General features: G+C 44.0%; 7 protein-coding genes and 1 long non-coding RNA gene across 9 annotated transcripts; 4 read left to right on the top strand and 4 right to left on the bottom strand.

The window, feature by feature from the left end:
• On the top strand, positions 1-1,733 carry LOC117183623 (uncharacterized). Its single transcript, XM_033378178.1, has one exon. It carries the CDS (start codon positions 33-35, stop codon positions 699-701), a length of 669 nt encoding a protein of 222 aa, XP_033234069.1. The 5' UTR covers positions 1-32; the 3' UTR covers positions 702-1,733.
• A 548-nt stretch (positions 1,734-2,281) lies between these two features.
• Tbcb (tubulin-binding cofactor B) lies at positions 2,282-3,473 on the bottom strand. The gene is made up of 4 exons (XM_001360698.4): positions 3,266-3,473; positions 2,808-3,176; positions 2,618-2,739; positions 2,282-2,558 (listed from the first exon to the last, which is right to left on the bottom strand). Exons 1-4 carry the CDS (start codon positions 3,386-3,388, stop codon positions 2,441-2,443), a joined length of 732 nt encoding a protein of 243 aa, XP_001360735.1. The 5' UTR covers positions 3,389-3,473; the 3' UTR covers positions 2,282-2,440.
• Positions 3,474-3,901: 428 nt separating this feature from the next.
• On the top strand, positions 3,902-5,938 carry DCTN4-p62 (dynactin subunit 4). The gene has a single exon (XM_001360697.4). It carries the CDS (start codon positions 4,194-4,196, stop codon positions 5,751-5,753), a length of 1,560 nt encoding a protein of 519 aa, XP_001360734.2. The 5' UTR covers positions 3,902-4,193; the 3' UTR covers positions 5,754-5,938.
• On the bottom strand, positions 5,785-7,348 carry Rdh1 (Retinol dehydrogenase 1). The gene is made up of 5 exons (XM_001360696.4): positions 7,141-7,348; positions 6,745-7,008; positions 6,532-6,688; positions 6,213-6,472; positions 5,785-6,157 (listed from the first exon to the last, which is right to left on the bottom strand). Exons 1-5 carry the CDS (start codon positions 7,218-7,220, stop codon positions 5,935-5,937), a joined length of 984 nt encoding a protein of 327 aa, XP_001360733.2. The 5' UTR covers positions 7,221-7,348; the 3' UTR covers positions 5,785-5,934.
• Positions 7,349-7,777: 429 nt separating this feature from the next.
• Positions 7,778-9,665, top strand: Spn55B (Serpin 55B). The gene is made up of 3 exons (XM_001360695.4): positions 7,778-7,994; positions 8,061-8,957; positions 9,320-9,665. Exons 2-3 carry the CDS (start codon positions 8,100-8,102, stop codon positions 9,590-9,592), a joined length of 1,131 nt encoding a protein of 376 aa, XP_001360732.3. The 5' UTR covers positions 7,778-7,994; positions 8,061-8,099; the 3' UTR covers positions 9,593-9,665.
• Positions 9,666-12,046: 2,381 nt separating this feature from the next.
• stau (double-stranded RNA-binding protein Staufen) lies at positions 12,047-19,723 on the top strand. Its single transcript, XM_001360694.4, has 6 exons — positions 12,047-12,365; positions 13,083-13,346; positions 14,847-16,996; positions 17,051-17,260; positions 17,324-17,616; positions 17,688-19,723. The coding sequence occupies exons 2-6, from the start codon at positions 13,156-13,158 to the stop codon at positions 17,868-17,870; spliced, it is 3,027 nt and encodes a 1,008-aa protein (XP_001360731.3). The 5' UTR covers positions 12,047-12,365; positions 13,083-13,155; the 3' UTR covers positions 17,871-19,723.
• LOC26533882 (uncharacterized) lies at positions 19,623-20,521 on the bottom strand. 2 transcript variants are annotated; one of them, XR_001452157.2, is made up of 3 exons: positions 20,189-20,521; positions 19,993-20,114; positions 19,623-19,912 (listed from the first exon to the last, which is right to left on the bottom strand). It is a non-coding gene; the product is annotated as an uncharacterized lncRNA (long non-coding RNA). The 2 variants fall into 2 exon arrangements; XR_001452158.2 differs by having other exon boundaries at positions 19,993-20,521.
• Positions 20,522-23,323: 2,802 nt separating this feature from the next.
• Positions 23,324-23,654, bottom strand: LOC6898372 (uncharacterized). The gene has a single exon (XM_002138389.3). It carries the CDS (start codon positions 23,643-23,645, stop codon positions 23,409-23,411), a length of 237 nt encoding a protein of 78 aa, XP_002138425.2. The 5' UTR covers positions 23,646-23,654; the 3' UTR covers positions 23,324-23,408.
• Positions 23,655-24,388: the final 734 nt, after the last annotated feature.

Raw genomic sequence — 24,388 nt, 5'->3', positions numbered from 1 at the left:
ACGGTAGCAGCAAGCTGTCAGATCTTTCGCTTATGTGCCGATCCCTAACCAGTCAGCATGGCTCTCAGCGGCGCAAAAAGAGCAGGCTGTCCAGCGCGGGAAACGAGGACTCCAAAAAATCTGGATCCTTGCATTCGGCTTTTCAAATGTACTCGCCCTTTAGCTCCAAGGAGAATTTGGAGTCGGGCGATGACATGCAGGCAGCTCGCCTCGGCATAGTGCGTGATCAGGACTCGCTGGGTACTGATGCGCAGCCCAGCGATTCAATTATCATGCCCCTCTGCGGTGAATTAAATACAATAAACGCCATTTTGGAAGAGGAAGGGGAGAGCCTAGAAAATAAAACGAGTGAATCTATTAAAGAGACAACCAAAGGTCCAACGACCACATCGGTGGACAGTGGAAGACATGAAGATGATGTCAGTTGCCAAAAGGGCAGAGGTGATGACAGCAGTGGCAGCGGCAGGGGCGGAAGCAATCGAATAAAAAGGAACCTCAAACACACGGGCAGCCTCATTGTGCGCAAACTAACAGCCTTCAGGCATGGCGGTTCAGACAAAAAGGGTGCGTCTAGGACAAGCACAATATCAAAGGAGCCACAGGTCCCACCCGAACAGCATGGACAGCATCCAGTGGCCAAGGAAGAGGAAAAACCAAACACCAAATCGCATGTGGCAATGCTACGCACCACAACTCTCTAAATATAATAGAACCGGGTCGTAGCATGCGAAATTACTTTAATTGTGGGGGGGATATGTAGTCTGTACGTATCTATTGTATGTATGTATGTTTGCTAAATATTTGGGTCAATGCGTACTAAAGGGCCACACAGAATCTCAAGTAAAAAAAATACATGTTAGTGTCCTTCATTGGTATAAACTACATGCTCGCAGAACAATCGAGCAGATGAGCTCTGCTCTGATATATATGTATCTACTTTGAAAATGCATTAGAACCCACATAGATACGCACATATTTACATAGAATACAGTAATTGATAGGAACCTAGGGAAGGCCTGCGGACTATAGGCTCGAATCGACAAAATTAAAGTAAATATAATCATGACAGATCACACAATTCAATAAAAGAATAATAATAAATATTAACAAGAAGAAATCAACGCTCTATAAACTGCATTTATGTGTCGATATCCAGTAAAATAAATTGCTTGGCAAGAAAACGATCAAAGTACACAATATACATACACTGATATCCAAGTTCGGGTTGTTTCATTTTTAAGAAATAATTTAAACAACGTTGATTGACAAACTTTAGGGCAGCATCAGGTATCAATGCTTGGATTGCAGTTCGAAAAACAAAGCTCTTCTTCTACAGCATGAAAAATGCCCAACGGCATCTATTGTAAATGTTAAGACATGCTCGAATACGGTAGTTGGTATAAATTGGTACTTATAACTGAAGATTTGGTTAATTTCATTCAATTTGAACAGTTCATAGAACACAGACGAGAATTGTACGTATATTATTGTTAAGGCTACAAGTTTACTCAACCTATCCGAAATCCGAAATATGTAAAACTCAGAAGCAATTACGACCGATTGTTAGCTAGTTTCCACTAAGCTCAACTTTGCTTGCATAGCCCGAAGAGATAGGAATAGAGGCTCGGGCTCTATGCGATTGTTGAATGTTTCAGAATCAGACTTTTATGTGTTATGGAAAAGTAAATGGGTTTTATTAAAGCAGAACCGATCTCAAGTGAGATGTAGAAAAAGACGACCATTTATCTTAGTTGATTCGACAAGTATGTGGAGGCTCAAAATCAATCTATTGATACCAAAACATAGTTACACTTAAAGGTTGCAGCTACCATGATTGTGAGGCATTTCTAAAACATTTCTAGACCTTCGAGTAAACGCATGCAACGTTTTATATATTTGTTGTTAAACGACAGCTGATTGCAATTTATTAATAAATATTAGAATTAAGCAAGAAAATACATACATGCATACACACACACATAAGCATAAATATACATATAAAGCAAGCAGCTTAATGCTTAATATCCTCACGTAGAAAGCTCCCCTACATGGAAGATATGCATACATAAATCTTTAACAATTGGCAGATATTCAAATATGTTGTCATCAATCAGCGGCCAATGTATTTCGTTGGACTCCGCAGATATCCTTATTGCACAATATTTTAGAATGTATTCTTCTGGTATTTATTTTGTCTACAAGTGGTTGAGTTACGAGTAATATAAACAGATGTGAAATGATTGAGAACACCATTAAATCAGAAAAATGATAAAGCCGATTATAGAATTTACAAATAATCATGTTGTACGATTATCTGATATACATACATAGATGTTTTAATTAATAAATACAAAATGGCATAACTAAAATTAGCTTTGTTGAGTCTTTCTGTTAAAGTGGTATGTGCGATGTGAGATTTAATAGTTGGATTGAAAAATGCTCAGAGTTCCTCATCAAGGTTGAAGTCTTCTGGTGGAAAATCACCCACAGTCACGGATAACGGGGAGACGAAGCCGCCATAATTTGGAGGACATACAAAGTATACTTTTCCATTGACACTGGAATGGGAAAGACATAAGTTGGCATTTTAGAATTGTGTGCTATGATGAGCAGGTACCTTCCGTTATTCTTTCCCAGTGGTTCATCATACTGTATTCCAATGAAAATACCACTTTTGCCTTCAAGTGGTCCATTGTACTTAATCGTACCGCGACGCCGTGGATTACCCTGCACAGTCACCTGATGAGCATTAAAGAGCAGTGCAGTCAATATATTGTTCGTCGGGAAGGTATATTCAATTCGATTACCTCGCATCGCTTATCAACGACACACAGCTCGGCCCGCTTCTGCACCTCTTCTGCTTGCTGTCGTTTCTTCTCCTCAATCTGCTGCATTTCCTCCTCGTTGTACTTTCCCAGACGATTTTGTTTCAGGTAATGCCGCACTGAGTCGGACCTTTTGTCGTACTGGTCTTTGCTCAGCTCGAATTTCTCAACGGGAGCGTCAAAGCAGAAGCTGGCGAATGTATCGATGACATGGAGGCGAAGACCATCGCAACTGGCATAGTATCCCAGCTGGGCATCGTTGTTATCCAGGGTGCCCAAGCACTTGTCGCCTTTGTACAGTTCCACTTTCATGGTGCCAGCACTCCCACCAGTCAATATTTCCAGCTTGCTCTGAAGAAAGAAGCCAGAATGTGAATATATATTCACCAAAATAATCAATCATCCGGAAATATGTCTCCATATGCATAGCGGCTACGTACCTTCAGGGCCGAAATCGTTAAGTCTTTGGCAAGCTTTACCTCAAATGCGACGGCATCATTATGCGAGTTGGATACATTAGCTTTGATATAATCCGATTTACCCAATTTAATTAGATCAGCCATTTCTTGGATCCTTGACAAGGTTTTGCTGGGACTTTGATTGATATCACAAATCACAAGGCTTTTAATTGGAGCTTGAAGCTTATTTGTTGCTACTACACGGTTACTACACATTTGCTACATAATATGGAAAAGAGAGGTATGGACACCAGGCAACGCGACTAAAAAAAGCCAACACATGCAAGGTAAAATCCACCCCTCTTGCTTAACGTACCTTTCATACCATTCAAGGTATATAGTTCATTCACGCGAGGTAAGGTTCGAACGAACCTTGCAATTTACATTAGCCGTTTTGCCTGTTGTCCATACCCTATGCAAATTGGCCATTCAAAATTATGAGTCATTTGTTCGGTGCAGGAGAGCTGCAGTCTGACCCTCAGAAATATAACAAAATGTACCGTCTGATTTTTAAAATATTGATAGACGTTGATTGATATCGCAAGCTTTTAATGAATCAAATTAGTCATCGGAAAACGTTCTACGGCGTTTTCGAAAAACCATACCTTTTTTTCCTCCCATTATGTAGCAAATGTGTAGAACCCGTGTAGTTGCCATGTTACATGTAATAAATTGATGACGGCAATATTCAGCTGAAAATCGCGTTCGCTAAAAAAATTCGGGAAATAAATAAGTATCTCCAAGCTATAATTAAAAGTCTTGTGATTTGTGATATCAATCAGCGTCCCATCAGAGTCTCAGAATCCCTTGTCAAGGATTCAAGAAATTGCAATTGTGGATGAAGTCACACTGGTTGTCCTCATTCGCTGGAAAAATTTATAACAAAAATAAATAAATATAAGCAGACGAAATGAGTTTCATGCAACCGAGTCCCGTCAAGTACGCTTGCTCCTGCGGCATACTAAACCCCATCAACAAGCTGTTCTTCTGCCGCCACTGTCCAAAGTTGAGATGCGGATTCTGCGTGTGCCACGAAATCGAGTCGCACTTCTGCTCCAATTGCCTGGAGAACATCCCTTCGTCGGAGGCGCGACACAAGAAGAATTGCTGTGCCAATTGCTTCGACTGTCCATGCTGCCAGCACACGCTCTCCGCTCGCGCCGCCAACGTTCCAGTGGTGCGTAAGACGGAGGAGATCAAGGACGGAGAAAGTAAGGAGTCACCTTCGGGGGCAGCCACACCCCCAGCTCCAGGCAGCAGCAAGCCGTCGGCCATACCCACAACCAAGAAGATATACTACTTGTCATGTCTGTCATGCCGCTGGACAACGCGCGATGTGGGCATACCAGACCAGGGTGTGGCCTCTGGCACCTGGCCGGACAACGAGTGCCTGTACCAGGCGCGCTTCAATACGCTCGTAGACTACTACCAGTCGATAGTACTGCAGGAGAAGCAGGAAAAGATGGAGTTTCTGCGACGCAAAGCGCCCAAGCAGCACAAATTCCCCAGCCTGACCGATCGCACTGGCCTCACGGTGTCCCTGATTCGTCGCCAGATCGGGTGGCACGAAAAAAGCATTCCCAAGACGAAGGCAATTAGCATCACGCCGGCCGAGGTCACTGCAGATGTGGGTGGCCTTCCAGAGGACATCTTTACTGAACCTCTGAATCTTCGCAACATAACAACGATTGCGCAGCGACACGGCCAGCCGGGAGATCAGCCGACTGCTGTCAGCAACCTTTATCCGCAACGACGCTCGCTCTGGATCAAGCGATCTCTGCGTTGCCGCCAGTGCGAGCATAATTTGATAAAGCCGGAGTATCATCCGACATCGATCAAGTACCGCATACAGCTGTTCGCCAGCTACCATGTTCCCGAGGTGCTAATGGTGCGCTGCGAGCAGCCGCTTCAGCCGGGCAAGAGCAATGCCATACTCTTGAAGTTCTCTAATCCGACTATGTACGACATGACCATACGGATTCTGAGTGCACTTCCTCCAGAGGAGGAACTCATTACATCTGAGGCCTTCCAGAAGGCCTGCAAAATGAACGAGGAAGCGGTCACATCGTCTCCACTGGTGCGGGCCATCGGACTAACTTTGTCCCGACAAAATTCGACCCGAGAAGTGAAGCGCGAAGTGGAGGATGTGAGCAATGCTGAGATTGTGCCGCTCGAGAGCGAGTTTGTGCTCAGTCAACGCGACGATTCAAAGGAGTTCGACGAGGATGTGCAGCTGCCAACCGAAGAGCCCAAGTTTATCGTCTGGCGCAAGGGCAACAAGGTCCTGATTAGACTGCAGTTCACACCGGCAGCTGATCTACCAGCGAACACTGACGTAGTGATGGGTTTCTTCATGCAGTACACGTACGTCAACACAGTGTCCAATGCGTCCGAAAAGAAGGAGCCCACAACAAACGCCCTCCACTCCAGGATATTTATAAATGCGGGCGCCACGGAAAAGGCAGACTGAAATTGCTTACAATATTTTCATATATGGCATATTAATCGAACTTATCTGCACTAACACGCTTTAAGAATGCTGAGCAAATCTGTATTTATTGAACTAATATAATCGTTAGGAGAGCAACTAGTATTACAGTTGGAAAGTTTGAAAATACTGCGCGTGTCTGAATAAACCGCTTGTTCTAATCCTAATTAGACGACACTAGACCCGTCCATTTCTCGCTCTCTTTCCACAGGAATTTCGCAGTTTTGTCGTCTTTGCCAGCAGGGGCCACATCCTTTGGCTTACAGTCACTAAAGTACAGGCCAGTAACGCCATCCAAGTCACGGTCCAATGCTGCATAAATGGAAGTCTGTGCTCCACTCTTGGGAGTCTTCAGGAGCGGCCATATTAGATGCTTCAGGAAGTACCTAAATTAAATTTTGATTAACGGCAGCCTTATTAATTAGTCAAAGTGTCACATACTTCACAAAATTGGTCTGAAAGAAGGCCCAGTTCCTCGCCAGCTCGGTATCCACAACACCAGGATGCAGGGAATTAACAGTGACTCCAGTTCCCTTCAAACGGCTGGCCAGCTCGCGGGTGAAAAGGACGTTGGCCAATTTGCTCTGGCTGTAGGCATCGGCCTCACTGTACGACTTTTCGCTATTCAAGTCGTCTACGTTGATGGCCCCACGCGTATGGGCCAAGCTAGAAACGACGACAATGCGACTAGGGGCCGATTTCTAAAACAATTATATTGGTTACGAATCATCTTTGAGAAATCTACTGGACCCGTCAATACCTTCAGGACGTCCAGCAGCAAATTTGTCAACAGAAAGTGGCCCATGTGATTCACGCCCAATTGCATTTCAAAGCCATCCTTCGTCAATGCTTTGGGACAGCGCATAACTCCGGCATTGTTGATGAGGACATGGAGTTTATCCTGCTCTTTCTTGAATCTATTGGGGAGGAGACTTATAGGACATCGTTTTGATTTGTTTTCAAATGAGCTCACCCAGCAACGAATTCCCGGACGGAGTCCAGCGAACTCAAATCCAACACTCTAGAGAAAATGTTCCTATTGTTGGTCTCATTAACGATTTCCAGACGCGCCTGTTCGCATCTGTTCATATCCCGACATGCCATGTAAACCGTTCCCCCCCGCTTGGCTATCTCCCGCACCGTCTCCTTGCCGATGCCGGTGTTGGCTCCAGTCACAATGAATACCTTGCCCGTCTCATCGGTGTCCTTCTTGAATTGGCCACCTTGCATGTAATCCCTGAAGGTCAAACATTATCAATATAAATCCAGACATATGTATGGTATCAACAAGTGGCATTCCCCACAGTCATAACCAAGTTTCATAATTTCATGCAAACCTCTTGTGGGAAATGATATTTGATCGACTTACTTTAGGAAATAGATGGCACCGCCGATTAGGGCCGCCCACAGTACACTTGGGCACAACAAACAATCTATGAGACAGCACATTTTGTTTTAATATTGAATTTCTTGTGCTGTTAGCTGTGAAATAATTTTTAGAATGCGAGCAAAGCAGGAGAAACATATGTATATATACTGAGGCATAAAACGCAAACTAACGATGATAATATTACGAATGTGCGAGAACAACGAACAAGCTATATTTACCAAAGCCGAATTTGATATACCCTTAAATTTTGACGACCAATAAGCCTATCGCCATCGTCCACCCAACACATCCTCTATAGTTCGTTACTATATTACATAATAGGCTGATCCGGTAATTAATCCGCTAATCAGTGCGTTACAAACACATGACCTGTTTTAATATACATATCGTCTGAAAGGGTATCAAAAGAAACGATGCGTGTACGCCCAGTGGTGGACCTTTTGAAATCGAATCGTACAAAGCTGTAGAATTATGTGTGTAGAAGAAGCAATGAATTTCGAAGTACGTGCCGCCATATTGCCATCTCTAGATTTTATTTCACGACAGAACAGCTGTTTATTTATTTATTTTGAATTTTATATCGTTCTTTTTTCCCACAACCTGATGCATCCTATGCCAATGGCTTTTTTGGGGTTTCCTAGATTTCCTGGCCCTTATTTGAAGGGCATCCGAAAAAAACCCCCTTTAAATACAAAATGATCAACTAGTGGCAGGTGACGCCGCCGCCCCTTCAGTGTGGGTGAGTCACCCGTATAGGCAGAGCCGGATGGCTGTTTGTTTTCACTCTTCTTGCGCCCCCAAACGGCTTTAATGGCATTCCAGTGTAGACAGCGGTAAGTGTAGGACGCAAACGTTGGAAGAGAAAACAAGTAGGAATAATCTATTTCGTGATTACGCAGCACGTACACCCACAAATAGTCAGGCCATCATCAGACAATATGTTCGACTTCAATTTGGAATTTGCGCGTGGCGGTGCCCGCTTCACCAGTGAGCTGTTCCAACTGCTGGCCGCAGGTGGCGTCAAGGAGAACATCGTATTCTCTCCCTTCTCCATCCAGGCCTGCATTGCTCTGGCCTTTGCCGGTGCCCAGGGAGAGACCGCCGATGAGATCGCCAAGGCATTGCATTTCGTGTCCAACTTCCCCCCTGAGGTGGGGCAAACCTTTCAGTTTGTGCTGGAGCAGTACAAGAACAGCAGCCTCCTGAGCGTCGCCAATAAGTTGTACGTGCAAGAGGGCAAGCAGCTGAAGCAGTCCTATGCGGCGGCCATCAAGGAGCACTACCACTCCGAGGCGGAGTCCATCAACTTTGCTCTCAGCGATGCAGCTGCTCAGGCCATTAACAGTTGGGTCAATGCCAAGACACAGGGCAAGATAACGGAGCTGGTTAGCGCCGACAGTTTCTCGGACAACACACGCCTTGTCCTCTTGAACGCCCTCCACTTCAAGGGCAGCTGGACCCACAAATTCAACGAGCAAGGCACCGCGGAGGACGATTTCTTTGTGGGCGAAGAGGAGGCCGTTAAAGTCAATTACATGAATCAGAAGGCCAAATTCGGCTACGGCTTCTTTGAGGACTTGGGCTGCACAGCCTTGGATATGCCGTACAAGGACTCCGATTTGTCCATGTTTGTGCTGTTGCCACAGGAACGCACTGGCCTGAAGGCCTTGGCCGAAAAACTAAAGTCAGTGAACCTGGTCGATTTGGCCGACAAACTGGACGTCGAGGAGGTGCAAGTCAAGTTCCCAAAGTTCAAAGTTGACTACTCTCTCGAGCTGGGCGACAAGTTGAAAGAGGTGAGTGCAGAGGAAGTAAAGTAACTAAAATAGAACCTGCTTTATGACACGTTGCATACCATACCACCGCCCCCGATAAATGGAATACTTTTGAAGTATTGTATTTATGGGAGTCTTATCTCGAGAGAATATTTTTAGTAGCTTATCGGTTTAAAAACGTCTCAGATAACCTGCGATATTGTGGTGATCAATACATATTGACGCAGCCTGCGGTTCGTGTCTAAGATCATGTATCACGACTCCATTCCACGGTTATATAATTAGATGTAGTTGCAATCTTATCGATCGCATACCTTTTAGTGGTAGATGACCTCATTTATTATTTATTCAACATATGTTTCATACTTCTCCGTACTTTTCAGCTTGGCATCAAGAAAATGTTTACGGAAAGCGCCGAGTTCAACAATTTGCTGGAATCTCCCGAAGGTGTGTTTGTGTCGAAGGTATTGCACAAGGCCACAATTGAAGTCAATGAGGAGGGCACGGAGGCTGCTGCAGCCACTGGAATGATCATGATGACTCGCATGATGACATTCCCATTGCAGTTTCAAGCTGATCGCCCGTTCCTGTACGTCATCTGGAACAAGAAGAACATCCTCTTCGCGGGTGCTTTTGTAAATGCACCAACTTCTTAGAACGTCATCTCTCATTATTAATTTATGTTTTTATATTGAAAGTATTTTTGAAATAAACGATTCGCACAACGACTGTTCAATGTTTTCAAATATACAATTTTAAATCATACATACAATTTTAATTCAGCGCCAAATTCAAATTCCGTTTATCGCACAAAAATATCCATACCCAAAAAAATAGTCAGTCTTTGTTTTAAAGCTATCACAACGATATATTGCACTTTATTGTCTTCTCATAGAGATCAAGAATGAGTATCGGGATCAGGATTTATATACAGGAAACTAATCAAATGAATGAATACATCTAAAACATATCAATTTGAGAAAATTTCTTTATTATTTACATTTTAATAAACAGTTTCGAAAAAATTATCTTCATAGTAAATTAACGAAATAGAGTATGCAAAAGTCCATACTCCGGTTGATAAGCAACAAGTCTTCAAATACCTGAAGTGACAAGAATACGACTGTTTTTTTGTTGAACATTTTTTTTAAACCTAGTTTTAGTTAAAATACAAAAAACGAGAGTACTTAAAAGTAGTTAATCTTGTAGAAAATTTATTCATCAACGGGATAAAACTATGTGGGCAGAGCTGAGTGTCCTACTTAGCCAGTAATATTCAACGGAGTATCAAAATTTAGCATTAGAAAAAATTACTCACCTTCGTTCTATTTGTTTGATCTTTTTCGATAAAGCCTTTTTTAGACACAATCTAATAAAATAAGAGTATTTAAAACAAGTCAGTCAAGTAGAAAATTGATTCATTAATCAGTTAAAATTATTTGGGCACGGCTAAATTTTCTATATAGCTAGTAATATTCCACGGAATATCAAAAACGAGGAATATGTATAGTCTAACTTGAATTCGTCAGTATATTTACGGTATATTTTGAAAATGAGACGGTATATTTCGGTATTTATTTGAATCGGGTAGAATCTGTAATAACCGGTTGACAACAATGAGTCCCATTCCATATACACATACCCTGGGGTAAATGAATGTTATAGAATTGTGAATATGTTTGTCATACCAGGCAAAAACCATTAATTTTCAATATATTTTAATCAGCCAGGCTCCGTTTTTCACATTCACAAAAGTTTTCCGATTTACTTTTGAAATCACATAAATTGGGGCTCTATTTTTCCCATTCCGCAAGATTTCTTCGTTTTCAAAACGAAAACATTTTCGTTGACGAAATGAAAAGTAAACGGCTTTTTATACAACAAAACGAACCTTAATTGCAAAAGGAAAAAAATAGATGACTTATTGATGCATTAACATAAACTTGATACCTATATCAGGGTAATTTAACTTGTGCTTTCTTTATAAATAATTTTATTTTAACCCAACCTAAAATTTGACTCGGAAAAAATTGGCCACAGCAACAACAAATTTCGTTTTGGTGTAAGCAGCTGACGCATTCCGATTTGGTTATCGGAACGTTGGCAATTAATAAATTTTTGCGTATAACAGCACAAATGTGCATGTAACAGCTCAGACTGTGCTTGTAACATGCGCTCAACAGAAAATCTGGGTGAGCACAGCTGTTTTCCGCCCAATTTAATTCGGACTTCAAAATGTAACATATCGATAAAAAAAATATGTGAAAAATGGAACACCTTAAAACGAAAACGAAACGTTTTGGCTGAAAACGTAATCCGCAAAAGTAAATGAAAAACGGAGCCTGCCTGAATATTATTCAATATTATTTAATATTTCAATATTAAATATTTTCAATATTTCAACGATATTTAAAGCTTATTGTCTTCTTGCAGAGACCAAGTCAGGATCGAGATCATATACTCATCACTCATCATATACATACATGAATAGGTCTAAGAAATGTCCATTTGAGAAACATCTTTATTAGTTAAATTTTATCTTCATATCAATATTTATACTTTCATATAAAATTAGCAAAATAGGGTATACAAAGGCCTATACTACGGCTTACACGCTATATAGAGACTCATTTTTTGTTTGAACTTTTTCGTTTAAACCTTTTTTTACAATAAATACAATAAAAGCAAGGATTAAAAACTAACCAATCTTGTAGAAAATTGATTCATCAATGGAATAAAACTATGTGGGCATTGCTGAGAAATTTAGTTAGTCAGCATTATTCAATGGAATATTAAAATTGAGCAATATGAACGAATTACCTTTTTCGTTTGTTTTGATTGACCTATTTCGCAACTTGTTTTTTGTTTGACTTATTTCGCTAAAACCTCTTTTTACACAAAATGCAATAAAAGCAAGTATTAAAAATACACCAGTCAATTAGAAAATTGATTCATCAATGGGCTAAAATTATGTGGGCATGGCTAAATGTTCTATATAGCTAGTAATATTCGTCGGAATATCAAAAACGAGGAATATGTACAATAGAACTTTCATTCGTCAGTATATTTACGGTATATTTTAAAAATGAGACCGTATATTTTGGTATATTTCTTAGGGTCGGACGGTATATTTCAGCGATAAATCCATTATTTTTCGAGTTTCATCCGCAGCCCAAGCAAAATATGTTTATCAATTTAATTTAAGTGTTAAAATAGTTGTAAAGTGTTTTTTAAAGTTGTGAATGAAAACAGCTTAACAGGGGCCAGTAGCAAGCGTAGTCGGCGTCGTTAATCTTAATAGTTTCCCCGATATAGCTCTCCAATCGATTGGAGGAGTGTTTGTGCTCAATAAAGTGCGTTCGTGTTTGCCTTTTGCAGACGGGGAGCAAGTAAAGTACAAAAATACATCATTGCCCGCTGCGACAGAAGGTATGTTGTGGTTGTAGTTTATCGTTCTCGGCAGCAGAACTCTGGGCGCAGAATGCGAATGCAAATTGTTATGCCATATGATCAGCGGCGTCTGCATTCGATCAGCAGAGGGGGTTCGTTGAGTCTGTCGTTTGTCCGAATCCGATTCCGATTCCGAATACGATTCGGATAAATTAACAGTTCAATGCACGTTGAAAAGGAAGTGATCCTGCCTGGAACCTGATTTCGAATCGAATTCCAAAATGCAGCTGCATTTTATCCAATTTCTGCAGCTACAGAACTACCACATAACTAGAAAAGTGCAACAAAGTCGGCAAGATTACTGCACGTAAATCGATCAATGGGCAGAAAGGCTGGCAGGCAGGCGAGCAGCTACGAATGCTCTTATGTTTAAGAAACGGTGGTTGCTTGGCAGCGCCTCAACCACTGCCGCTACCACCGTCTCCACCCCTAGCCCGACCCCGACCCCGACCCCGAGCTCGAGTCCTAGCCGTAGCCTGTCACAATTTGATTTAGGCACATCGCCGCCGCCGTCGTTTTGGTGTCGTGGCTGCCGCTGCATTTGCATGCATGCAGTGTCAATGCAGCTAGAGGCAGCACGTTGTTTTCCATTCTTGCTGAAGGTCTGCACAATTGCCAAACAAAGAGACACCTCTCCCCTATAAAAACATTGCTTTGTCCATGCGTATCTCATGAAAAATGTTACCTCTATTGCAGCTGCACTCGCTCATCCCGCTAGAATCGCTAGCATCGCTCTCCGAGGAGCTCCCGACGGAAGCCCAGCTCCAACATGCAGCACAATGTGCACACCGCCAGACCGGCGCCCCACATACGCGCCCATCACCACACTCACGGCCACACTCACATGCAGATGCATCCAAGCTTGGAGCAGCATCTGGCAGCCGCGGCATCAATGGCCGGCGCTCCCCAGATGCAGCAACAACAGCAGCCGGCTCCACATCGCGATCATCATCATCCACGGTAAACATTCTGAGCTAGAGTTCAAGTTGGAACTATCTGAGATCCAACCCTTGATCGGCCCCAGCAGCGTTGCTGCTTGCCTCGCCTCGCATCGCCCTGCCGGCAAGTCTAGGCTTTATGCGATGCGGCAATTATGTTAATTCCTGTCACTGACAATCGGTGTGAGACTCATCATCCCATTTTCTCAACTCATAAATTATAATTTCAGTGGCTCTTTGTTCTTTCGTGCTCAGCATGACTTCCGCTTGATAACGGGTTTGAGCAGGAGCAGGAGCAGCAGCGACTGGGCTGCAATTATCCTTGACGTTCGTGAGGATCGTTCGGATTTCTCGGATCGCTTTCTGGTCTCCCTTCGTCTTTGTATTCTTACCGATCATATGTTTTGCCTCAACTTCAACTGAACTTTTCGTCCTTTCTTCAGTTGCGTTTTGCCTGGCACTCGGATCGCTCGCTCATGAATTTACGGGAAAAAGCGCGTTAACGGTCACAGTTCTTAGCGTACATTTCAGTACGTCATGAAATTCGCAAGTCCATGTCGAGTAAGAGGTGAAAACACTAGAAAAAGATCTTCGCAATTGATGTTCTGTTAAGCCAAAATGCCAATGTCCAATGCAACAGTTGGTTTTGGTTTTGATACTGTGAAAGTGGCAAGGTTTCCCTGAATAAGTGATTTCCTGATACTTCAATACATACATCCCGATACATATATCCTTTAATACATTTTAAAGATTGAATTGGTACCTATTTGTGAGTGGTTTCAAAAGATTCCCGATGAATCCTATTTAAGGGTCATCTACTGCATCCCAGTACAGCCGATCTTTATCTCTAATTGTCCATATCAATGTTAATTTGAAGGCTTTTTCGTTCCAAACTGATTTAGCGATTAAAAATTGCCGAAATTTGTCCGTGTCTTGTGTGAAACTGATCAGCATTGTGTCTGTGTCTGTGCCTGTGTGGCAGTTAGGCCCATGATTTGTGATGCTGAGGCAGAGGCTGATGCTGAGGCTAAGGCTGAGGCTAAGGCCGTCCCTGATGGCCCCTCAAATGCCCAATTGCGAAAGGATGTCAGGGTGTCGCGGTAGGTGCGTCTCAATTGAAACTGACAGTTGGCGAAAAATGACACGATGCGTAAAAGAGAATGCGGCTTTTGTGCTTTGTTAGGATTTCGCCTATTGTTCTGCCTCACCGCTGTTGTCTGTTGTCCTCTGCAGCAGCAGCACCACCAACAACAACAGTGCAAAAGGGGCAGGACTTGAACTGGGGTGAGGAGGCAGCTTCAGAAAGGGACGTTGGGACGGACTGCGTGTTGGTGTTTTTGTTTTTCCCAGATGTCAGTCGATGTACTTTTGTCCATCAGCATTCTTCATTGCCTCTCTAATCCTTTTGCCATGCATTGTTTGCTGACTTAACCGCAAAGCCATCGCGCTCCATGCCCGCCGGGACTTCAGCTAGCTTCCATTCGTTCGATTAACCGATCTTCGATTGCTTTCTCGATTGCAGACTGAACCATCACCATCTACACGCACAGCAGCAGCAGACGTCGTCGAATCCTGCCGCCGTTGCCGTGGCGGCTGGACCTGCCTATCACCACAGCAGCAACATCAGCAGCAGCAGCAACAACAACCAAATGCAAAAGATCCGACAGCAGCATCAGCATCTCAGCACCAGTAACGGGCACGTGGGTAAATGCAACCAGCCTCTGCCGCAGGCCTACAACCCTCTGGCTGGCAATCCGGCCGCTCTCTCGTACAATCCGCTGCCGCCTCCTCCGCCGCCGCCGCACCACATGGCCACCCACATCGGCAGCTATGCAGCCCATCCGCCCCACTACTACCAAATGAGCCAGCCCAAGCCGCCCTCAAAGTACAACAACAACAGTGGCGGCCACTACATCCCCAACAGCGGCACCAGCAACGGCTATGCCCCCAAGGCCATCCTACAGACAACATATCGCAATGCCAAAGTCGCACCAGTCATGGCCCCAGCAATGGTCCCCGAGGCAGTGGTAGTGGCAGCAGTACCAGCACCAACAGCAGAGCTTCCAGAAGGTGTGAATAGCAGCGTCCTACCGGGAGCTACGGAATCCACATGTTTGGAGGAGTTGCCGCAACTGGAGCAGCCGAATGTGGAGCAAAGCACAACGGAGACGGGAGCGCCAACAGTAAATAACTTCAGCAGCACAGAGCACATCGATGCGACGGGCACGCTGCCCAACGAGGACAGCAGCTCGGGACGCAGTGGCAAGGACAAGACGCCCATGTGCCTGGTCAACGAACTGGCCAGATACAACAAGATCACCCACCAGTACCGGCTGACGGGCGAACGGGGACCGGCCCACTGCAAAACCTTCACGGTCACCTTGAAGTTGGGCGATGAGGAGTATTCGGCGGACGGGTTCAAGATAAAGAAGGCCCAGCACATGGCCGCCTCCAGGGCCATCGAGGAGACCAAGTACAAGCATCCGCCTCCGAAGATACGCCGCAGCGAAGAAGCCAGCACCACACGCACCCACATCACACCCACCGTTGAGCTGAATGCGCTGGCCATGAAGCTGGGGCAGCGCACCTACTACCTGCTGGACCCCACACAGATGCAGCCCACCGATCCGCTAATGCCGTCGGAGTTTGGAGGGGGCTCCCTTTTGCCCACACCACCGCCAGGGATGCAGCAGCCCATGCCTCAGCCACTGCCACCTCCCTTCGCCCTGCGCCCTGCACGACATGGCCACAGTTTCGTGCCCATTCCTTCCCCGCCCATGCATCCACATGGCTTTTATAATCCCCAGCGGGCTTATGGGCCCAAATATGCGTCACGATATACGATGGTGCCGCCGCTAGGGCCTCACATGATCCACGGGCCAAATATGTCCTACGCCCCGATTCCACCCACGCCCAGCAAGATCACCTTGTACGTGGGAAAGCAGAAATTCGTGGGAATCGGGCGCACGCTGCAGCAGGCCAAGCACGATGCGGCGGCACGGGCTCTGCAGGTGCTCAAGACGCAGGCCAGCTCAGCGTCAGAGGAGGCGCTCGACGACTCTATGGACGAGGGCGACAAAAAGTCGCCCATCTCTCAGGTGCACGAGATCGGTATCAAGCGCAACATGACTGTTCACTTCAAGGTGCTGCGCGAGGATGGACCGGCCCACATGAAGAACTTCATCACGGCCTGCGTCGTGGGTAGCATCGTCACCGAGGGAGAGGGCAACGGCAAGAAGCTGTCGAAGAAGCGGTCGGCCGAAAAGATGCTCACAGAATTGCAGAAGCTGCCGCCACTCACGCCCACCAAGCAGACGCCAGTAAGGCGCATCAAGGTGAAGACGCCTGGCAAAAATGGGTCGGCGAACGGCAATGGAGGTGGCACAACCATTTCGCTATCGGACGTGGTCTCCATGGCAAAGCCGGAACGGCGGAAGCGACTCAATGTCGCCATCAGACCTGTGGAGCTGGACGATGCCGAGAACCCCATAACGAAGCTCATTCAGCTGCAGCAGACGCGCAAGGAAAAGGAGCCCATTTTCGAACTGATAGCGAAGAACGGCAACGAAGCCTCCAGGCGGCGCGAGTTCGTCATGGAGGTGTCGGCCAGCGGAACCACAGCCCGAGGAACGGGCAACAGCAAGAAGCTGGCCAAGCGCAGTGCAGCGCAGGGTATGTTTATGATTGTCTGCTTTTACCATCAATGTAACTGAATTCTGTTTGCAGCTTTGTTAGAATTACTGGAATCGGATGAGCATAGGAACGCAGTCCAGGTGTCACAGGATTCCACAATCGATAGCAATCCAACAGAAATAGCAACTGCCACAGCGACATCAGCGCCAGTAATTGAAGCCATTGCAGAAACGGATATTCCGATGGTCTCAACGCCAGTGGGCCCCATGCCCGGTATCCTGATTCTGCGCCAGCACAAGAGACGTGAGTGCATTCCCCCTGTTTCCTCCTGGCAGCATAGATTCAGCCCTTCTTCTTTCCCAATAGCACCCAAAAGGAAAGTGGATCCAATGATTATTGTCAAGGACAGCGAAGATACCAAGGAGGAGGAAGAGGAAGCCAACAAGGAGACAACGACCACAAGGACAGACGACAACAGCAGCAGCAGCGAGCCACAACCCAATGAGGCAGCCGCCGAAAATACGCTGAATACATCGACGGGGAGCAACACGAGTGGCGTGAGCAGCAATAGCAGCAATACCGCTGCCAGCAGTAGTGCATCCGCAGCCGTACACATGAAGGAGCAGCTTCTGTACCTAAGCAAATTGTTTGAATTTGAGGTATGAATAGTGGATCAGTAGATCATTCGGGAAATCGTAGCGCAAATATTAATTATTACATGATTTTGCAGGTTAATTTCTCGGACTATCCCAAGGGAAACCACAACGAGTTCCTCACGATTGTGACGCTCTCGACGAACCCGCCGCAGATCTGCCATGGCGTTGGCAAGAGCTCCGACGAGTCGCAGAACGACGCTGCGCGCAATGCCTTAAAAATCCTCAGCGAACTGGGCCTCAACAATGCCAAAAAGTAACTCTAATCAATTTAAATTCCTCATTTAAATTCCTTTTTAACTGCAATTTTTGTTGTTGCACATATGCAAGGAGAGAAGCAAAAGCAAGAGCAAAAAACGAAAGAAATACCCGTCCACAAAGCAAACCTAAACAAAATCCAAAAACCAAGCTGTGTGCAAATTCAAAAAAACACAAAAAAAAAGAGAAAAACGAGAAACAATGCAAGAAACCCTACCTTTTGAAATAGCAAATTATTAGTTAATACCTATTTATTTATTTATGTGCAACTTTTGCAACCAAACTGGTGTTATTATTTTATTTATTTGTTGTTGAGAATTGATGAACGAAGCAAAAAGAACTGAATGTAACGAATTCGAACAGATACACTGAGCAGACCAGAACGGATAGTCGTCCATGTCTATCCTCCGAGTTGAGAATTGAACAATAACTAGCCTTAAAGAGACCCGATCCCCACTAAATATTGTATGCACCTGCTTACAGTATATAAACTTAAGGTTAAAGCTGATGTTGAAGCCCATTTACCACTTGAATTGAATTGATGAACAACGGTTTATAGATACCCGTTCGCTGCATGCGGCAGACGCTTTTAAAAATAAATTCAAAATGAGAGAACTAGAAGGATTTCCATGAAGAGAGAGTCGCGGAAATCAGGGAGAAGTTTTGATTTATTTTTCGAAGCACTCCATATACGTACCGCTTGTGGTCAGACGCTTGATGAAACTCGTCGAATAATGAATCTATTATACATTATATATCATAGTTAAGTAGTAGTCCTAAGCATCGATAAATTGAATGTCACATCCCCCGTGCTTGTCAGCAATGTTAACAAATTTCAGGCAAACATTTCAACTTGCCAAATGCCAAATCGAACGGAATTGAGAGATTTTGCAAATTGAATGCTAGATTGCTTGGAATTTGTGGCTGGCAGCACATGATGTGGACAGGATGGACGTTTGCGTTCAATATTATCAAATAAAATACAATTTACATAATCGTTATAATTATAATTCTAAATGTTTAAATGGCCATTTTTGTAAATGTTCAGTTTTTGTTACATTCAAGCATATGTGCGAACCAAAAGCTGAACATCTTTATGAATAATGAATAGTGTTTGTTAGCCTCATATATGTTTTTTCCCCCACTATTCTTTGCTTATCTTTGTATCCGTTTTTAAATAGGAATATACCGATTCCCTTTACACAAACGCCCCCCTCACATAGATGGAAATTTTGATTACCATAGTCTTAGTCGCTATCCTCCTTTGTGTCCCTGTCACTTGTCCTTGTATCGTAAACAGCACCGGATTATTAAGCGTTAAGTTGCATTATGTAAAATGTATTTTGTCTAAGCAACCGCGAACCTAACATAAGCGTAAGCGAACTGTAACCATGTGAAAGGAAGCGTCGAACCCAGTATTAAATGTATAGATAAACGATCAGTACACACTATCACACAGCAAGAGACATTGTGCTCCTCCATAAATACACACACCAATTGTTCATTTTGTTGGAAGACTTTGCAAAACAACATCACAAATGATGAATATCATTGGAATGGAATCCGCTTTGCAAAGTCTTCACAAAATTGATTAGAATTATTAACTTTAACAACAACGAGTAAAGACCTGTTCATTAGCACCAAATAAAGTAATCGAATGAGAATATGGAGAGAATACACATTTATTAGTCCTAAGCCTGTCCCCACATACACACACACACTCCGACAGAGAAAATTGTTAGCCGTGTCTTCTATTTGTAACGTGAGCGTACTTCTACATACAACCATGTTAAAGCATACAAACAACAATGAAACTATGTAAATTTAATTTCTTGAATAAACATTGATATAAAGATGGAACATACTCTTTGATGGAACGAATCGAATCGATCAGAGGTTGTAAAAAGAAAGTCTGTTCCATCCCATAAGCTATGTGTGTACATTCTTGTTCAAGAGAGTCCTGTAGTATGTATGTATAACTAACTGTCTGATCTACCAACAAACGTAACGATCTTCGGCCAGAACCATAGCAATAATGTTGTTTCTGTCGAGGATATCCAAAATTTGATTATTGGATTTCATTAACCGCTTCTGTAATGTAGGCCACAACTTATTAACACTCACAGATATTCGAAAAGGGCGTTCTCACTGCTGACATTCGATGAGCATCGTGTTCACATCCGAAATACCAGTCGAAGCTCGTAACAGACCCGCAAATTTGACATTAATCATCGAGCAAGGCAAAACTGTATAGATTTATATGATTATAGGCATCATAAAGAAATTTATGGACCCCGCCTCAGGCCCGTCCCTGTCCTACCCAGCCCTACGCTGAAAATATTTGTTGAGATATGTGGTATAATATGCCACAACAGCGTCGCCAGAAAACCCAAATAGGCATCTTATATAAAATCTCATAAAAGTTAGTGATAAATATACGAGTATTTTCTAAATTCACAATCAAAATGCTGACGAGATCTCGCGGGAGGGCGAAGACGAAGGGTATAAACATGTAAAATACATAAACGTTTGTTAATTTGGCAAAAACGGAAAACCATTTCGCAATCCCGAATCAAAAACTGTAAACGGTTTAAATACCCAAATCAAATCAGATTATAATATGCCGACAGCTGGAGCTCTGACTAATCGATGACAGATACTTATGCAAAATTGTTGGGGAATTGCGGAAAACTATGATAAATGAAGGAGAATGCCGGAGGGAGTTCTCCCTCGGTTCTGCATTGGGCTGGGCTGGGCTGGGCTGGGCTGGGTTCGGTTGGGCTGGGTTGGGTGCGTCTGCAGGCTCCGTCTGCACTTTCTCCGCTGGCATTTGGCTAGTTTGAGGCAATCGCGCGATTAAAACCAAAAGGAAAACAAAAAATGCATAATAAATACATAAAATTAAATTAATGCCTCGCTTGCACACAACCTGCCCCAAGTTGCTCCAAGTTCAGCTCCCTGCCCGGTAAAATCAAAGTGTTTCAGTCCAGGCCCATTCCCATACGCATTTGCATATGCATTTCTTGCGGGAAGGGATGGGAGATGAAGATGATGCGCGACCTGTGCTCCTCCGTGCCTCTGATTAATTTATGGCGCTGATAATAATCCGGCATCGGTAGTGGCAGCAGCATCGCCGTGTGATTATGAAATCTTGCTTGCCAAAAGAAATCAATAATATGAGCAGCGGAGCGGACCGTAGAAAGAAATGGAATGGAATCGAATGGAATGGAGTGGAATGGGGTCCCCAAAGGGGAAACAAGACACGCGGGAAAAGATGAGTGGAAATTAACATGTGTTTGTCAGACGCCGGGGCCCCGGCATCTCCGAATCTGCATATACGAGTGTGTTGATGTGATGTAATGGCGTTTGATTTGAATTTTGACTGTTTTTACTTTGATTTTTTCGGAATTTTCTGGCGGCTACGGAAATGGAACTCCGCCCGGTTCACAGAGCCTTAGAGGTATTTTAGGCTCTGGTAATTAAGCGAATCAATGGAAGTAATTTGATTTTGGAAATGCTTGCCTCTAATCAAGCATTTACTTACATAATTTCCACAAAATTTATATAAATTGAAAGCGATATTGGGGAATTTCGGGGGGAATTTGGAGGCAAATGAAAGTGAAACCCGGTATTTCTTCAGCTTCTTATGTTCGCGTCGCTTGATTATAACATTTCCAGGTGTGTGTTTCTTAGAGTGTGTTAATTTTGATTTATTCAAATACTATCTGAAAACATTTTGAGTAATGTGATGTTTGACATGCATTTAGAAGCAAACGCCCATCCGTCTTCGGGCATGGCGCTGCCTATCTCTGTGGGAATTGCTGGCTAATTTGTATGTTAAGCTCAGTGTTTAAACGGGAAACAAATGATTGGACCCAACTAATGATGATTACCGCTCCACTGTTCCACTGTTCCGTTGCGTGCTCCCGTGAATCGAACATTTGTATTTGTATACGTATATTCGATGTACAAGTGTGTATGTTCCCCACCTCGTAATCAAATTAAAGTCTGGGCTTGATCATCAAATCACTGATGGATGGATGCCTCTGATTTGCCTCTTCCTCTGAGCTTGTGGGATAGGATTTGCATTCAATTAAAGTCGGATTAGAGGGAAATTCTATGCAGTCTCAGATGGCACGTGAGTAAGCATCAGTTTGTTGGGGATAATCCGGTTCAAGCTTCAACAGCCACAGATATTGTATAGTCGCCGAAGTATATCACGTTCTTGGGCCCTGAGTTGGCAAATTTAGTTTTAATAATAGTTTAGCCGGCGCATCTTTTCTTGACAAGCACGATAACCGACAATTAAGGCCGGAGCCGAATGATGATACGGAGACTCGATAATTTATATGACACGTGCAGGAAGTAAATCTTTGGCGCTTCCACGAACGCGGCGAGCCCGCATGGGCCGCAGGTGAAATAGCCAAATCTGAATAGATATTTATATAAAGGTACTTTTGTGATAGATTGTATATATATATTTGTGTATAGTGGAGCATGATGAATGGCTCCAACAATTGGATTACTTAATTTATGGAGGAAAAACACTTGAGCCAAGCGGCACAAAGGAAACACTTGGGAGCGAGCCGCAGACAAATTGTTTGCTTCATTTATTATGCCAAATAATTGAAATCGAAATGAAAGAATTTGGCTAGATGATTATTTTGATTGCCTCCCCCAGCAGCACCCGCCCCCTATTCAAGTCAGCAGGCCGTTTATCATCCATTGATTCAATCAATTGCTTCGGACGGACAAGTGCTTGACTGCTTGTTGGCTTTTCGGCTTTTCGGCTTGCATAATGATGATTATTTTCGTAGGAGTTGTTTTGCATAAAATCGAATGGGACTGGGGATTGTGAACGTGCGTCTATAAATATGATTAGTCAAATTGATCGATGCCCAATAATGTCGAATGGCAGGCAGCCTGTGTCTGCTTCTACTTTATCTATCGATTTATTAACTTTTTGTCTTTGCCTCAGCAGATTTGTCAAGAAATAACTAATTTGCCAATGAAAGAAACATATGAAGTGTCATGTTCGGAGATAACACCCAGCCAACGGCCAAGTTGAGGACAAACAAAGAAGATACTGTCACCGAGTGGGGAAATACTCTTGGGCTGAGATCTTTTGAAGTTCTTTCCTGAAATTTTAAGCGTGATAAGAAGCTTTGGCTTACCATCTATTCAACTGCGACAGAGAGAGAGAATCAAAATCTCTATCGACTCTATCTCTTTCAGTAAATAGTGAATGCAATTATTTGAAATTTGTAGTTTGTTTTATGCTTTTTGTTTTTTAATAAATACTTGGCAAATATCTGGGAATAGTAGCAATGCCCTGAGCAAGGGTGTGAGCTCTGGCAAAAAAAAGGGTACATCTAACGTGGTGGTAATGATGGGTTATATGGCCAAAAGGGAAGCGTGCATAATTAAAAAGTTGTTTCTATCCCCCACACCTTTCTTTCGGTTTCAGGGTATATTTATTGCTGCAGCATGCGACAGTTATGCAATATCTTTATAGAAAGAAAGTGAGATATAGGAGCCGCCTATCCATAAAACGAGGCCCGCTGCACGTCCAACTCCTCCCGGAAGCCGACGGGGGCCCAGTTACCGAAGATGGCATTACCCATGTCGAGGAACGCCTTGAAGAGGGCCGGGTAGTCGATGTTGGGTCTGTCCACGGTGTCTTCGTCGCCACCGAGGGGATTGGCCCAGGAGGGTTGGGGCAACAGCACGGCAGCGCTGAGAGCCGCCGCAAGTGCAACAAGTGTCCAGTGAATCATTTTTCTGCTCGCAATCAACTGGTGATGCAATCGTTCGCGTTGCACTTTTATAGGCTGGTGGCAGTGGCACTGAAAGCTGGCCGACCCCATTCCGTTGTTGCCACAGTTGCTGGCCAGGCCCGAATCGGCTGGGCTTATGAACACGGTCGAGTCACAGCCATGGCAAATATTTGGCCAGATGTACGACACGTTTAGCGCAAAAAAAAAGAATTAAAACCAAAGCGGATCAGGGGCAGATGCCTCAGCGAACAATTTTTCAGCTTGTCCGTCCGCTTGTTGGATGGCGCTCAAAATCCAATTTGTAGAAGGCACAGCATCGCGTTTGATATGCGTGGATCTGCAAATCGCTGGATCCACGGATCCAATGATCCAAGCTCACATGACACCGCCAACGCTGCTCCATCCATCAATCATTTGGCCAAGCAGCCAAGCGCTTCAAGTGCAGCTGCTTAGCAGCGCTTAATGTTAATTGATCGAGCTTTTGTTTAATTAAAATTTCAGATTTGGGTCACACGATACTCAAACTCGGTCTTAGGTTCATATGCGGAAGTCCCAGACCCCTCCTACCCGTTCTATTTGCCCACTTTCTTAGCCTCGGCCAAGATTATTCAATAAATTATGGGAAAATACATATGCAAGGAATCTGGGGAGCTTTTGAACCCGATCTGCCGCATTTTTCTGCCACTTTAGCCGTGTGAAACCCGAAACCGAAACCGAACCAGAGCCCCAAATGAAAACGAAAG

Source organism: Drosophila pseudoobscura, chromosome 3, assembly GCF_009870125.1.
Source record: "Drosophila pseudoobscura strain MV-25-SWS-2005 chromosome 3, UCI_Dpse_MV25, whole genome shotgun sequence".
Classification (NCBI taxonomy): domain Eukaryota; kingdom Metazoa; phylum Arthropoda; class Insecta; order Diptera; family Drosophilidae; genus Drosophila; species Drosophila pseudoobscura.
The sequence above is the reverse complement of the archived record's forward strand: the minus strand, read 5'-3'. Positions and strand labels throughout refer to the sequence as shown.

Excerpts from the sequence above, each read along its gene's own strand:
- Tbcb (XM_001360698.4), bottom strand. The coding sequence starts at position 3,388 with ATGGCTGATCTAATTAAATTGGGTAAATCGGATTATATCAAAGCTAAT. Across the intron at positions 3,177-3,265 it reads TAACGATTTCGGCCCTGAAG|AGCAAGCTGGAAATATTGAC; the intron begins GTACGTAGCCGC and ends TTCTTTCTTCAG. Across the intron at positions 2,559-2,617 it reads CTGGGAAAGAATAACGGAAG|TGTCAATGGAAAAGTATACT; the intron begins GTACCTGCTCAT and ends TTCCCATTCCAG.
- Spn55B (XM_001360695.4), top strand. The coding sequence starts at position 8,100 with ATGTTCGACTTCAATTTGGAATTTGCGCGTGGCGGTGCCCGCTTCACC. Across the intron at positions 8,958-9,319 it reads TGGGCGACAAGTTGAAAGAG|CTTGGCATCAAGAAAATGTT; the intron begins GTGAGTGCAGAG and ends CGTACTTTTCAG.
- LOC117183623 (XM_033378178.1), top strand. The coding sequence starts at position 33 with ATGTGCCGATCCCTAACCAGTCAGCATGGCTCTCAGCGGCGCAAAAAG.
- stau (XM_001360694.4), top strand. The coding sequence starts at position 13,156 with ATGCAGCACAATGTGCACACCGCCAGACCGGCGCCCCACATACGCGCC. Across the intron at positions 13,347-14,846 it reads CGCGATCATCATCATCCACG|ACTGAACCATCACCATCTAC; the intron begins GTAAACATTCTG and ends TCTCGATTGCAG. Across the intron at positions 16,997-17,050 it reads CAAGCGCAGTGCAGCGCAGG|CTTTGTTAGAATTACTGGAA; the intron begins GTATGTTTATGA and ends TTCTGTTTGCAG.
- LOC6898372 (XM_002138389.3), bottom strand. The coding sequence starts at position 23,645 with ATGATTCACTGGACACTTGTTGCACTTGCGGCGGCTCTCAGCGCTGCC.
- DCTN4-p62 (XM_001360697.4), top strand. The coding sequence starts at position 4,194 with ATGAGTTTCATGCAACCGAGTCCCGTCAAGTACGCTTGCTCCTGCGGC.
- Rdh1 (XM_001360696.4), bottom strand. The coding sequence starts at position 7,220 with ATGTGCTGTCTCATAGATTGTTTGTTGTGCCCAAGTGTACTGTGGGCG. Across the intron at positions 6,689-6,744 it reads GTCCGGGAATTCGTTGCTGG|ATTCAAGAAAGAGCAGGATA; the intron begins GTGAGCTCATTT and ends CCTCCCCAATAG. Across the intron at positions 6,158-6,212 it reads TTTCAGACCAATTTTGTGAA|GTACTTCCTGAAGCATCTAA; the intron begins GTATGTGACACT and ends AATTTAATTTAG.